Raw genomic sequence first — 12,953 nt, forward strand, 5'->3', positions numbered from 1 at the left:
ACCACAATGAGAAGAGTTATTTAAAATTTCTTTAAAACCCAGGGTTTTGATTGTGCATTCCTGTGGGATATACCCTTCGGATGAAAAGAAGTGCAAAGAAATCCTAATCTGCATTCAGTAGTCTTATTTTTATTGCATATTTAAACTAGTAGGATGAAGCAAATAAGTATATTAATGTGGCAAGGAACCCGGATTTTCAGAGATAAGATATACAAATATAAAACTTAAAAAGTTAAAAACTCTGTAATTTCTTTCTCACTTAAAAAAACTTTATATTATAGAAAATTTCAAAAGTAGAAAATGCAGAGTTTCATACATTCATTATACTGCTCTAACAATTAACAACACATTGGCCATCTTGTTTCACCTGTATTCCAACACAGTACCCACTGCCTATCCACTGCTTGATTTTGAGGCAAATCCCGGACGTCAATAAAACATTATGCATAAATGGCTGGGCGCACTGGCTCACGCCTGTAATCCTAGCGCTTTGGGAGGCAGAGGCAGGTGGATCACTTGAGCTCAGGAGTTCGAGACCAGCCTGGCTAAAATGGCGGAACGCCATCTCTACAAAAAATACAAAAATTAGCCAGGCATGGTGACGTGCACCTGTAGTCCCAGCTACTTGGGGGGCTGAGGCAGGAGGATTACTTGAACCTGGGAGGTGGAGGTTGCAGTGAGCCGAGATTGGGCTACTGCATTCCAGCTGGGGCAACAGAGTGAGACCCTGTCTCAAAAAAACAAAAACAAGAGCATTATGCATAAGTATTTCAGTACTTATCTCCAACAGGTAAGAACTCTTTTTTGTTATATAACTATAATATCAAAATTACTTATAATAATTCCTTATAATTTAATAACTGTCTTGTAAATAAAAATCTGTAATTGCTACTTTAAACTGGAAATAGTGGTGTAAACTCACGGTTCCTTTTTTGTTTGTTTAGAGTAAAGAAAACTTTTTATTTTAGAATAATTTTAGATTTACATAAAAGTTGCAAAGATAGTACAGCTGATCCTTTAACAACAGAGGTCTGAACTGTGTGGGTCCACTTATATGCAGAATGTTTTCAACCAAATGCAGATAAAAAATACAGTATTTGCTAAATGTGAAACCTGCCCATATGGAAGGCTAACTTCCTATATATGGGTTCCACAGGGCTGACTGCAGAGCTTGAGATGCGTGGATTTTAGTACACGTGAGGTTCCAGGAACCAATCCCCTGCATATATACTGAGGAATGATTGTACAGAGAGTTCCTGTATACCACTAAATGAACTTCCTCTAGTGTTATCATCTTAGGTAACTATAGTACACTTGTGAAAGCTAAGAGTAACTCTGGTACATTACTATTAACTAAACTCCAGACTTTACCTGGACTTCATCAGTTTGTCAGCTATATACTTTTTCCCTTGCCATTTAGGATTCCACGTTGCATTTAGTCATCAAGATTCCTTAGTCTCCACTGGTTGGTGACAGTTTCTTAGTCTTTACTTGTTTTTCATGACCTTGACAGTTTTAAAGCATGCTAGCCAAGTATTTTATAGAATGTTCCTCAATTTGGGTTTGTCGGACATCTCCCTCTTGCCTAGGTCAGGGTTATGGGTTCCTTGGGAAGAATATCAGAGGTGAAATGCCCTTCTCATCACATCATATCAAGGAACAGATGATATACGCAGGAATGATCACTGGTAATGCCAATTTGATCACTTGGTGAAGATAATCTGTTAGTTCTCTCTACTGTAAAATTACTATTTCCCTCTCCATACTTTGTTCTTTGAAAGTGAGAGGGCGGCCAGAGAGAAAGGTCGGGTTACCCACAAAGGGAAGCCCATCAGACTAACAGCTGATCTTTCAGCAGAAACTCTACAAGCCAGAAGAAAGTGGGGGCCGATATTCAACATTCTTAAAGAAAAGAATTTTCAACCCAGAATTTCATATCCAGCCAAATTAAGCTTCATAAGTGAAGGAGAAATAAAATACTTTACAGACAAGCAAACGCTGAGTGATTTTGTCACCACCAGGCCTGCCCTACAAGAGCTCCTGAAGGAAGCACTAAACATGGAAAGGAACAACCGGTACCAGCCACTGCAAAAACATGCCAAATTGTAAAGACCATCGAGGCTAGGAAGCAACTGCATCAACTAACGAGCAAAATAACCAACTAACATCATAATGACAGGATCAAATTCACACATAAGAATATTAACTTTAAATGTAAATGGGCTAAATGCTCCAATTAAAAGACACAGACTGGCAAATTGGATAAGGAGTCAAGATGCATCAGTGTGCTGTATTCAGGAAACCCATCTCACGTGCAGAGACACACATAGACTCAAAATAAAGGGATGGAGGAAGATCTACCAAGCAAATGGAAAACAAAAAAAGGCAGGGGTTGCAATCCTAGTCTCTGATAAAATAGACTTTAAACCAACAAAGATCAAAAGAGACAAAGAAGGCCATTACATAATGCTAAAGGGATCAATTCAACAAGAAGAGCTAACTATCCTAAATATATATGCACCCAATACAGGAGCACCCAGATTCATAAAGCAAGTCCTGAGTGACCTACAAAGAGACTTAAACTCCCAAACAATAATAATGGGAGATTTTAACACCCCACTATCAACATTAGACAGAACAACGAGACAGAAAGTTAACAAGGATACCCAGGAATTGAACTCAGCTCTGCACCAAGCGGACCTAATAGACATCTACAGAACTCTCCACCCCAAATCAACAGAATATACATTGTTTTCAGCACCACACCACACCTATTCCAAAATTGACCACATAGTTGGAAGCAAAGCTCTCCTCAGTAAATGTAAAAGAACAGAAATTATAACAAACTGTCTCTCAGACCACAGTGCAATCAAACTAGAACTCAGGATTAAGAAACTCACTCAAAACCGCTCAACTACATGGAAACTGAACAACCTGCTCCTGAATGACTACTGGGTACATGACGAAATGAAGGCAGAAATAAAGATGTTCTTTGAAACCAACGAGAACAAAGACACAACATACCAGAATCTCTGGGACACATTCAAAGCAGTGTGTAGAGGGAAATTTATAGAACTAAATGCCCACAAGAGAAAGCAGGAAAGATCCAAAATTGACACCCTAACATCACAATTAAAAGAACTAGAAAAGCAAGAGCAAACACATTCAAAAGCTAGCAGAAGGCAAGAAATAACTAAAATCAGGGCAGAACTGAAGGAAATAGAGACACAAAAACACCCTTCAAAAAATTAATGAATCCAGGAGCTGGTTTTTTGAAAAGATCAACAAAATTGATAGACCGCTAGCAAGACTAATAAAGAAGAAAAGAGAGAAGAATCAAATAGACGCAATAAAAAATGAAAAAGGGGATATCACCACTGATCCCACAAAAATACAATCTACCATTAGAGAATACTACAAACACCTCTACACAAATAAACTAGAAAATCTAGAAGAAATTGATAAATTCCTTGACAAATACACCCTCCCAAGACTAAACCAGGAAGAAGTTGAATCTCTGAATAGACCAATAACAGGCTCTGAAATTGTGGCCATAATCAATAGCTTACCAACCAAAAAGAGTCCAGGACCTGATGGATTCACAGCCGAATTTTACCAGAGGTACAAGGAGGAACTGGTACCATTCCTTCTGAAATTATTCCAATCAATAGAAAAAGAGGGAATCCTCCCTAAAACATTTTATGAGGCCAGCATCATCCTGCTACCAAAGCCTGGCAGAGACACAACCAAAAAAGAGAATTTCAGACCAATATCCTTGATGAACATTGATGCAAAAATCCTCAATAAAATACTGGCAAACCAAATCCAGCAGCACATCAAAAAGCTTATCCACCATGATCAAGTGGGCTTCATCCCTGGGATGCAAGGCTGGTTCAACATATGCAAATCAATAAATGTAATCCAGCATATAAACAGAACCAAAGACAAAAACCACATGATTATCTCAATAGATGCATAAAAGGCCTTTGACAAAATTCAACAACCCTTCATGCTAAAAACTCTCAATAAATTAGGTACTGATGGGACGTATCTCAAAATAATAAGAGCTATCTATGACAAACCCCCAGCCAATATCATACTGAATGGGCAAAAACTGGAAGCATTCCCTTTGAAAACTGGCACAAGACAGGGATGCCCTCTCTCACCACTCCTATTCAACATAGTGTTGGAAGTTCTGGCCAGGGCAATTAGGCAGGAGAAGGAAATAAAGGGTATTCAATTAGGAAAAGAGGAAGTCAAATTGTCCCTGTTTGCAGATGACATGATTGTATATCTAGAAAACCCCATCGTCTCAGCCCAAAATCTCCTTAAGCTGATAAGCAACTCCAGCAAAGTCTCAGGATACAAAATCAATGTACAAAAATCACAAGCATTCTTGTACACCAATCACAAACAGAGAGCCAAATCATGAGTGAACTCCCATTCACAATTGCTTCAAAGAGAATAAAATACCTAGGAATCCAACTTACAAGGGACGTGAAGGACTTCTTCAAGGAGAACTACAAACCACTGCTCAATGAAATCAAAGAGGATACAAACAAATGGAAGAACATTCCATGCTCATGGGTTGGAAGAATCAATATCGTGAAAATGGCCATACTGCCCAAGGTAATTTATAGATTCAATGCCATCCCCATCAAGCTACCAATGACTTTCTTCACAGAATTGGAAAAAACTACTTTAAAGTTCATATGGAACCAAAAAAGAGCCCGCATCGCCAAGTCAATCCTAAGCCAAAAGAACAAAGCCGGAGGCATCACACTACTTGACTTCAAACTATACTACGAGGCTACAGTAACCAAAACAGCATGGTACTGGTACTAAAACAGAGATATAGATCAATGGAACAGAACAGAGCCCTGAGAAATAATGCCGCATATCTACACTATCTGATCTTTGACACACATGACAAAAACAAGCAATGGGGAAAGGATTCCCTATTTAATAAATGGTGCTGGGAAAACTGGCTAGCCATATGTAGAAAGCTGAAACTGGATCCCTTCCTTACACCTTATACAAAAATTAATTCAAGATGGATTAAAGACTTACATGTTAGACCTAAAACCATAAAAACCCTGGAAGAAAACCTAGGCAATACCATTCAGGACATAGGCATGGGCAAGGACTTCATGTCTAAAACACCAAAAGCAATGGCAACAAAAGCCAAAATTGACAAATGGGATTTAATTAAACTAAAGAGCTTCTGCACAGCAAAAGAAATTACCATCAGAGTGAACAGGCAACCCACAAAATGGGATAAAATTTTCACAACCTACTCATCTGACAAAGGGCTAATATCTAGAATCTACAATGAACTCAAACAAATTTACAAGAAAAAAACAAACAACCCCATCAACAAGTGGGCAAAGGACATGAACAGACACTTCTCAAAAGAAGACATTTATGCAGCCAAAAAACACATGAAGAATGCTTATCATCACTGGCCATCAGAGAAATGCAAATCAAAACCACAGTGAGATACCATCTCACACCAGTTAGAATGGCCATCATTAAAAAGTCAGGAAACAACAGGTGCTGGAGAGGATGTGGAGAAATAAGAACACTTTTACACTGTTGGTGGGACTGTAAACTAGTTCAACCATTGTGGAAGTCAGTGTGGCGATTCCTCAGGGATCTAGAACTAGAAATACCATTTGACCCAGCCATCCCATTACTGGGTATATACCCAAAGGACTATAAATCATGCTGCTATAAAGACACATGCACACGTATGTTTGTTGCGGCACTATTCACAATAGCAAAGACTTGGAACCAACCCAAATGTCCAACAACGATAGACTGGATTAAGAAAATGTGGCACACATACACCATGGAATACTATGCAGCCATAAAAAATGATGAGTTCATGTCCTTTGTAGGAACATGGATGAAACTGGAAATCATCATTCTCAGCAAACTATCACAAGGACAAAAAACCAAACACCGCATGTTCTCACTCATAGGTAGGAATTGAACAACGAGAACACATGGACACAGGAAGGGGAACATCACACTCCGGGAACTATTGTGGGGTAGGGGGAGGGGGGAGGGATAGCATTAGGAGATATACCTAATGCTAAATGACGAGTTAATGGGTGCAGTACACCAACATGGCACATGTATACACATGTAACAAACCTGCACATTGTGCACATGTACCCTAAAACTTAAAGTATTTAAAAAAAATCCTTATCTGTTAGAAATACAAACGAGAGTATTTACAGGTGAAATTATAGTGCTTTAGAAATCTCCAGGGGAGAGAAAGACATCAGGAAGAACAGAACAGGAATGGCAAAATGTTTTGATAACTATTGAAGCTTGGTGACCAGTATGCTGGGGTTTATTATACTAATCTCTCTTTTCATTTGAAATTTTCCACAGTTACACTGTAAAAAAAAAAAAAGAAAAAAGAAAGAAAACAAAAGAAAAGAAAACATAAGGCCATGTTCTAGTGATTTGGGTTAACACTGGGATCAGGTCACTGGAAAATATCCAATTTAACCAGGTCTCATCTCGATATACAGCCAACCATGAATTATTTCCATCACAACATACAAAATTAGTTACATAAAATCCCATACAGACTACTTCAACAATGAGGGACTAAAACTATCCTGTTAAAGCCACTGGAAATAATACTTTATAGTTATAAAGCACTTCACCACTTACAAAGGGAAGTCACATACAGTTTCTCATCTAGTTCTCATAATCTTAGGAAGATTCTGAAGGTAAGCAAACTGAGGCTCAGGGAACTTATAAGACTTGGCCAACCTCACATAATTAGTAAAAGTGACAGAGCTGGGATGCTAACCCAGGTTTTATGAAACCAAAGATCCTCTTTTCTCTACTACACTGTCACTAAGGCCCCTTTGATACAATTAGCATACATGGTGAAATTTAGGTGAATTTTTAAAATTTGCTTTCTGTGATCATTACTTTATATAGTATATAAAACTTGCTTTTTAGGAGGCTGGGCGTGGTGGCTCACACCTGTAATCCCAGAACTTTGGGAGGCTGAGGAGGGTTGATCACTTGAGGCCAGGGGTGTGAGACCAGCCTGGCCAACATGATGAAACCCCATCTCTTCAAAAAATACAAAAATTAGCCAGGCTTGGTGGCATGCGCCTGTAGTCCCAGCTACATGGGAAGCTGAGGCAAAGAATCGCTTGAACCCAGGAGGTGGAAGCTGAAGTGAGCCGAGATGGTGCCACTGCACTCCAGCCTGGGTGACAGAGTGAGACTGTTAAAAACAAAAACAACAACAACAAAAAACAAACCCAACTTGTTTTTAGTTTTCTCAGAAAATAAACATACACACAGAAATATATTTCTTGAATAAAGAATAAAATTAAACCAGAAAAGTAATTTTAAAAGAATTACAATATCTTGGCCGGGCACAGTGGCTCAAGCCTGTAATCCTAGCACTTTGGGAGGCCGAGGCAAGCAGATCACCTGAGGTCAGGAGTTTGAGACCAGCCTGGCCAACATAGAAACCCTGTCTCTACTAAAAATACAAAAATTAGCCAGGCATGGTGACGTGTGCCTGGGAGGCTGAGGAAGGAGAATCGCTTGAACCTGGGAGACGGAGGTTGCAGTGAGCCAAGATCGCGCTGCTGCACGCCAGCCTGGACAACAGAGCAAGACGCTGTCTCAAAAGAAAAACAAAAAAAGAATTATGATATCTTAAAATTAGAAGGGATGTTAGAGGCCATCTCTAGTCCAAAATTAAAGCCTTATCTTCAGGCCCCTTGGATCCAGCTTCAACCTGAGTGCTTCTAGTGAGAAACTACATAGTCTATGAGACAGGCTGCTTCATTCATGGAGTAAGTTTAATCATCAAAAAGGTCTTCTTGAGTTAGAGGTGACGTCTGCCACTTGTTGATTCTAGTTACAGCCTCTGATGCTACGCTGAATAAGCATATAGTCTTATATATGACAATCTTTCAAATAACTGTGGACATTGATTATGTTCCATCTATGGGCTTCTGCTTTGGGGACTCTTCTAGCAGAATAATAAAACGAATACATTCGTGGATAACTAAAGCCTCTCAGTCTTTTCAACAGCTCTTCCAGGCCAGTGGTCTTCAACCTAGGATTTGGATATCTCTGGGAATACCCAAAGTCCTTCCAGGAGACACATGAACTAGGATATTTTTAAGGCAATCAATTTCCATATCTTCATTTTCCATAATTTTGTCTGTTTGTAAACAAGTCTGTGGTCTGCTTGTTTTTCTTTTACATCTCCACATCTACAATCACCCATCTCCACATCTCCAGTTACCCATCCAAAAGGCAAACTACTCCTCCAACCCAAAAAGCCTAACTTCAAAGAGATGGCTGGGAAATGCACAGCCCCTGAGGGAGGGAGAGACCCTTGAAAGCAAAACAAAGAGAGTTTGAGAAAAAAAGGGAGGTGCCACCTTCCTTTATCCAGGCAATATATTCATGGTAAGCTGTTTAAGAATTCAAAATCAATACTAAGATGAATGTCACAGGGATGTCCATTTAACAGTTTAATTTTGTTTGAAAAATGAAGTCAGATTTTTTTTTCTCTGACAGAAAATGAGTCTGATTTGGCTGAGTGATTTGACAATAAGGACTAGTATTGCTATGTTAGTCACATAGCAGACATTTTCCATACAGTGAATGAGATAAACAGGCAATTCTACAGTTGTGTAGAAAATATATTTAAGGTTGGGTGTGGTGGCTCATGCCTGTAATCCCAGCACTTTGGGAGGCCGAGGAGGGCAGATCACGAGGTCAGGAGTTCGAGACCAGCCTGGCCAACTTGGTGAAACCCCATCTCTACTAAATAATACAAAAATTAGCCAGGCATGGTGTCACGTGCCTGTAGTCCCAGGTATTCGGGAGGCTGAGGCAGAAGAATTGCTTGAACCCAGGAGGCGGAGGTTGCAGTGAGCCGAGATTGCACCACTGCACTCCAGCCCGGGTGACAGAGTGAGACTCTGTTCAAAAAAAAACCAAACAAACAAAACATATTTAAAAGAATATTCAAGATACTGAGAATTATATTCGCACAATAAAAGTTTTTATATATCAACCTAAAAAATATGTGAAGGGTACATACGTTTTTCAAAATTCTTTTTTTTTTTTTTTTTTTTTTTGAGGCAGGGTCTTGTTCTGTTGCCCAGGCTAGAGTACAGTGGTGCAATCATGGCTCACTAAAGACTTGACTTCCCAGGCTCAGGTGATTTTCCAACCTCAGCCTTTCAAGTAACTGGGACTACAGGTGTGTGCCAACACGCCCACCTAGTTTTTGTATATTTTGTAGAGACAATTTTGTAGAGAAATTTTTAAATTTCGCCACGTTGCCCAAGCTGATCTCGAACTCCTGAGCTCAAGCAATCCGCCTGCCTTGGCCTCCCAAGGTGCTGGGATTATAGACATGAGCCACCATGCCTGGCCTCAAAATTCTTTTAGCAGGTTTGCCAGAAAAGATTTTGAAGGCTGTGTCTCTATGACACAATTTGCAGGCTCCTTTCCACTCTGTTTATCCTATTCTGCAGACATTCCAATGTCCTGCTTACTATGAATGGTCCAGGGTGAATGGGGGGAGTATGACTTTGTTCTGAATACTATATACTCCTAATTAATGTAGCATAACCTTCCATTCAGGGCTTTTTAAGCTGTTGCAAACAATAACTAAAATGTTTACATCTTTTTTCACATAATCACAACTAAATTCACACTGATCTTGCACTTATTCATATTTGAATGAAGGAGTTAACATTAACTGGTCTTATATTTCACCTTCTTTGTTTCAGCTCCTTTGCTACAAACTTGTAAACATATTTTTGAATTTTGATGTAGACAGCCAATATGTTAGCTAGCCCTTTGTAGGGGGTAACTTGTGAAATGCCTCCCAGTGATCCTCGCCTCCTGATATTCAGGCCCTGGTATAATCCCATCCCCCTTGTGTATAAGCTGGATCTAGTGACTCATTTCTAACTGCAGAAGTGATGGTGTGTAATTTTGGAGATTAGGTTACGAGACTGTGACTTCTGTCTTGCTCATACTCTCACTTGTCCTCTTGCTTGCTCTGATGAAGCCAGCTGCCATGCTGGAAGCTGCTCTATGGAGAGGCCCAACGGACAAGAAACCAAGGGAACCAACAGCTCTTAAGGAATTGTGGCTCTCAGTCCAGTAGCCTGTGAGGAAGGCAAGACTGCCAACAATCATGTGAGTGACCTTGGAAGCAGATCCACATTGTAGTGGAGTCTCAAAATGACTTCAGCTCTGGCCAACAGCTTTATTATCACCTTGTGAGAGACCCAGAGTCAGAGGACCCTGCTAAGTTGGAACACACATTCCTGATACACAGAGACTGAGATAATAAATGTATGTTGTTTTAAGCCATTACATTTTGGGGCATTTTGTTATGAAGCAATAGGTAATGAATAAACCCTCTGACCTTGGTATCTTTTGAATATTTAGCAAGCGTATCTTCTTTTTTTTTCCTAATCAAACTCACTGACTACAACCTTTTTTTTTTTTTTTTTTTTTTTTTAGAAAAAAATAGAGACAGGTTTTGGTATGTTTCCCAGGCTGGTCTCGAACTCCTGGCCTCAAGCAATCCTCCCTGCTTCAGACTCTCAAAGCACTGAGATTACAGGCATGAGTCACCACTCCCGGCCTGATTACAATTTTGAACAGAATAGGATCAAAGATAAAACCCTGCAGGATGCTGTCCTATAAAGCTTTATACAATCTCTTTGGACACAATCATCTGACCAGAGCTGGATGACCCAGTTGTACTATCCTTACCTCACAATTCTCCATCTTACCAACAAAAAGTCTGCGACAAACATATCAAGTGACTTACTGAAATCAAGATACACTGTGATCTATAAAATTGCCCTTATATGCCCTATGGTGATTATATCAAAAGAGGAAACTAAATCTGTCGTTAGTTGTTTTTAGTTGCCAAGAGTCTTGCTACATGGATGCCTCCACTTTCATCCTACTCTTCTTCACTAAGACTTCTACTGGTCAGAAGTTTATATTCTGGGGTCCTCCTATTCCTCTGAACTCGATTTCCTTTTGGAGTCTCTTCTCTGAAGCATGCTGGAAGCATGAGAGTAACTGAATATGTCCAGCTTTTGCTTCCTATGCCACTGTAAACCTTATCGTGACATAATCCTTTTTTCTTGTGACTTTAGGTCTTTCTGAACAGGTAAGTTCACAACTACTGTTAAATTTCAAGAGAAAAGTGTTAGCATTATCCAACACCAACATTGCTTAAAGTTTTACCCTTTAAGAATTAAAATACACACTCACAATTCGAAAACCATGTAAAGCATTCCATCTGAGCTATATGTCTCCAATAACTCTACAATGTGTGGATGTTTCAGCATATGACAGATACTGGCTTCCCGCTTTAGATCTGTAAAACAAACATACGGCATACTTCATTAGGTAGGAACGAAAGACAATTAGAGTGAATGATGAATGAATGGATGTGATCTATGGTAACATGGATACTTCTCTAACTAGAGAGATGAAATCCCCCATCTAAACTTAGCTTAACTTTTTACCCTTTAAAATCTTTGACTACAGCTTTTCATATTTTTTGCAAGCTTAAATCTATATACAGTATAGAGTGAGCTTTTAATAAAAAAGTACACATTTCTTAATATACTTTCCCCAAAAGCAAAAAAAAAAAAAAAAAACACACAAATACTTTTCCCAACTCTTCTAATCAAATCTCAGCCTCCAAATTTGTAACTCTTCCTTGATCTGCTAATCAACTAATAACTCAATTTACTGTTTTGATTTTTACCTCTTTTTCTTAGTTTTCCCTAAATAAAATAAAAATATGTTGTCTATTCTTCAGCCTAAAATCTAGCATTTATAGACCTATCAGGGAAGTTATACGGAATAGGGAACAAAAAATAGTATGGTTTAAACAGAAAAGGCACTAATCCTAGAGTCAAAGTCAGAATTTTTAAAATATCATTTATAAAATGTGCTGGGGCCAGGCGTAGTGGCTCGCACCTGTAATCCCGGCACTTTGGGAGGCCGAGACAGGTGGATCACTTCAGGTCAGGAGTTTGAGACCAGCCTGGCCAACATGGTGAAATCCCATCTCTACTAAAAATGTAAAAAATTAGCCGGGCATGGTGGTGGGCGCCTGTAATCCCTGCTACTCGGGAGACTGAGGCAGGAGAATCACTTGAACTTGGGAGGCAGAAGTTGCAGTGAGCCAAGATCGCGTCATTGCACTTCAGCCTGGGCAACAAGAGTGAAACTCTGTCTCAAAAAAAAAGTGTTGGATAATTCCAAACTCTATCTACCTCACAATGTTACTTTGAAGAACAAATCCAAATAATGTATGTAAGACTACTGTGTAAACTCTATAATACTATTTGGAAAACAAAGTTGTTAATATCATCGTCATCATCATCATATAAAACAGTTTGGGCATGGAAATCGCTTGCCATGTCTACATGGAATAGAATAATGAAAGCCATCCAGTGCTAATAGCACTGGGGCTTTACCTGTTTGCTGATGACTAAAATCCAATGTGACATTTTACTATTAGAAAGTAGAAGGGAGACAGGTAACGAAGAACCAAGGCTAAGGATGTACTGCACAAAGCAAAATAGATAATATTATCTCCTTTCTGATTTATTAATTCAGCTTAGTCTTGTCAACAGAGCAATGATCGTAGATGGAACCTTAGAAGATTGACTTACATAAAGGTAGAATGAGAAAAAGAAGTCAGAAAATCTGACAAAAGGGAAGCCACAAGGAAAGGAAGAATCAATAATATTAAGAAAATCAAGAGAATAGAGGAAATTAAGTTGTAAGTAGCTGGAGAAGGCTGAAAGCTGAGAAAAGACCATAAGATTCAGCCAGAAAAGGTCATGAGAATTCTGGGCAAGATCAACTTTTGGGGAGGAGTCAGGGTT

At 39.2% G+C, this 12,953-nt stretch overlaps 1 protein-coding gene across 16 annotated transcripts in view; it reads right to left on the reverse strand.

Annotated features, from left to right (window-relative positions):
* The window catches only part of CASK (calcium/calmodulin dependent serine protein kinase), a 402,784-nt gene that overhangs the window by 253,746 nt on the left and 136,085 nt on the right, over positions 1 to 12,953 (reverse strand). For all 16 annotated transcript variants that reach the window (XM_063634517.1, XM_055269150.2, XM_063634519.1 and 13 more), the window contains exon 3: positions 11,320 to 11,425. In XM_063634517.1, the coding sequence (XP_063490587.1) occupies positions 11,320 to 11,425 (106 nt within the window). The remainder of the gene's footprint in view (positions 1 to 11,319; positions 11,426 to 12,953) is intronic.

Source organism: Symphalangus syndactylus, chromosome X, assembly GCF_028878055.3.
Source record: "Symphalangus syndactylus isolate Jambi chromosome X, NHGRI_mSymSyn1-v2.1_pri, whole genome shotgun sequence".
In the NCBI taxonomy this organism is placed as follows: Eukaryota; Metazoa; Chordata; class Mammalia; order Primates; family Hylobatidae; genus Symphalangus; species Symphalangus syndactylus.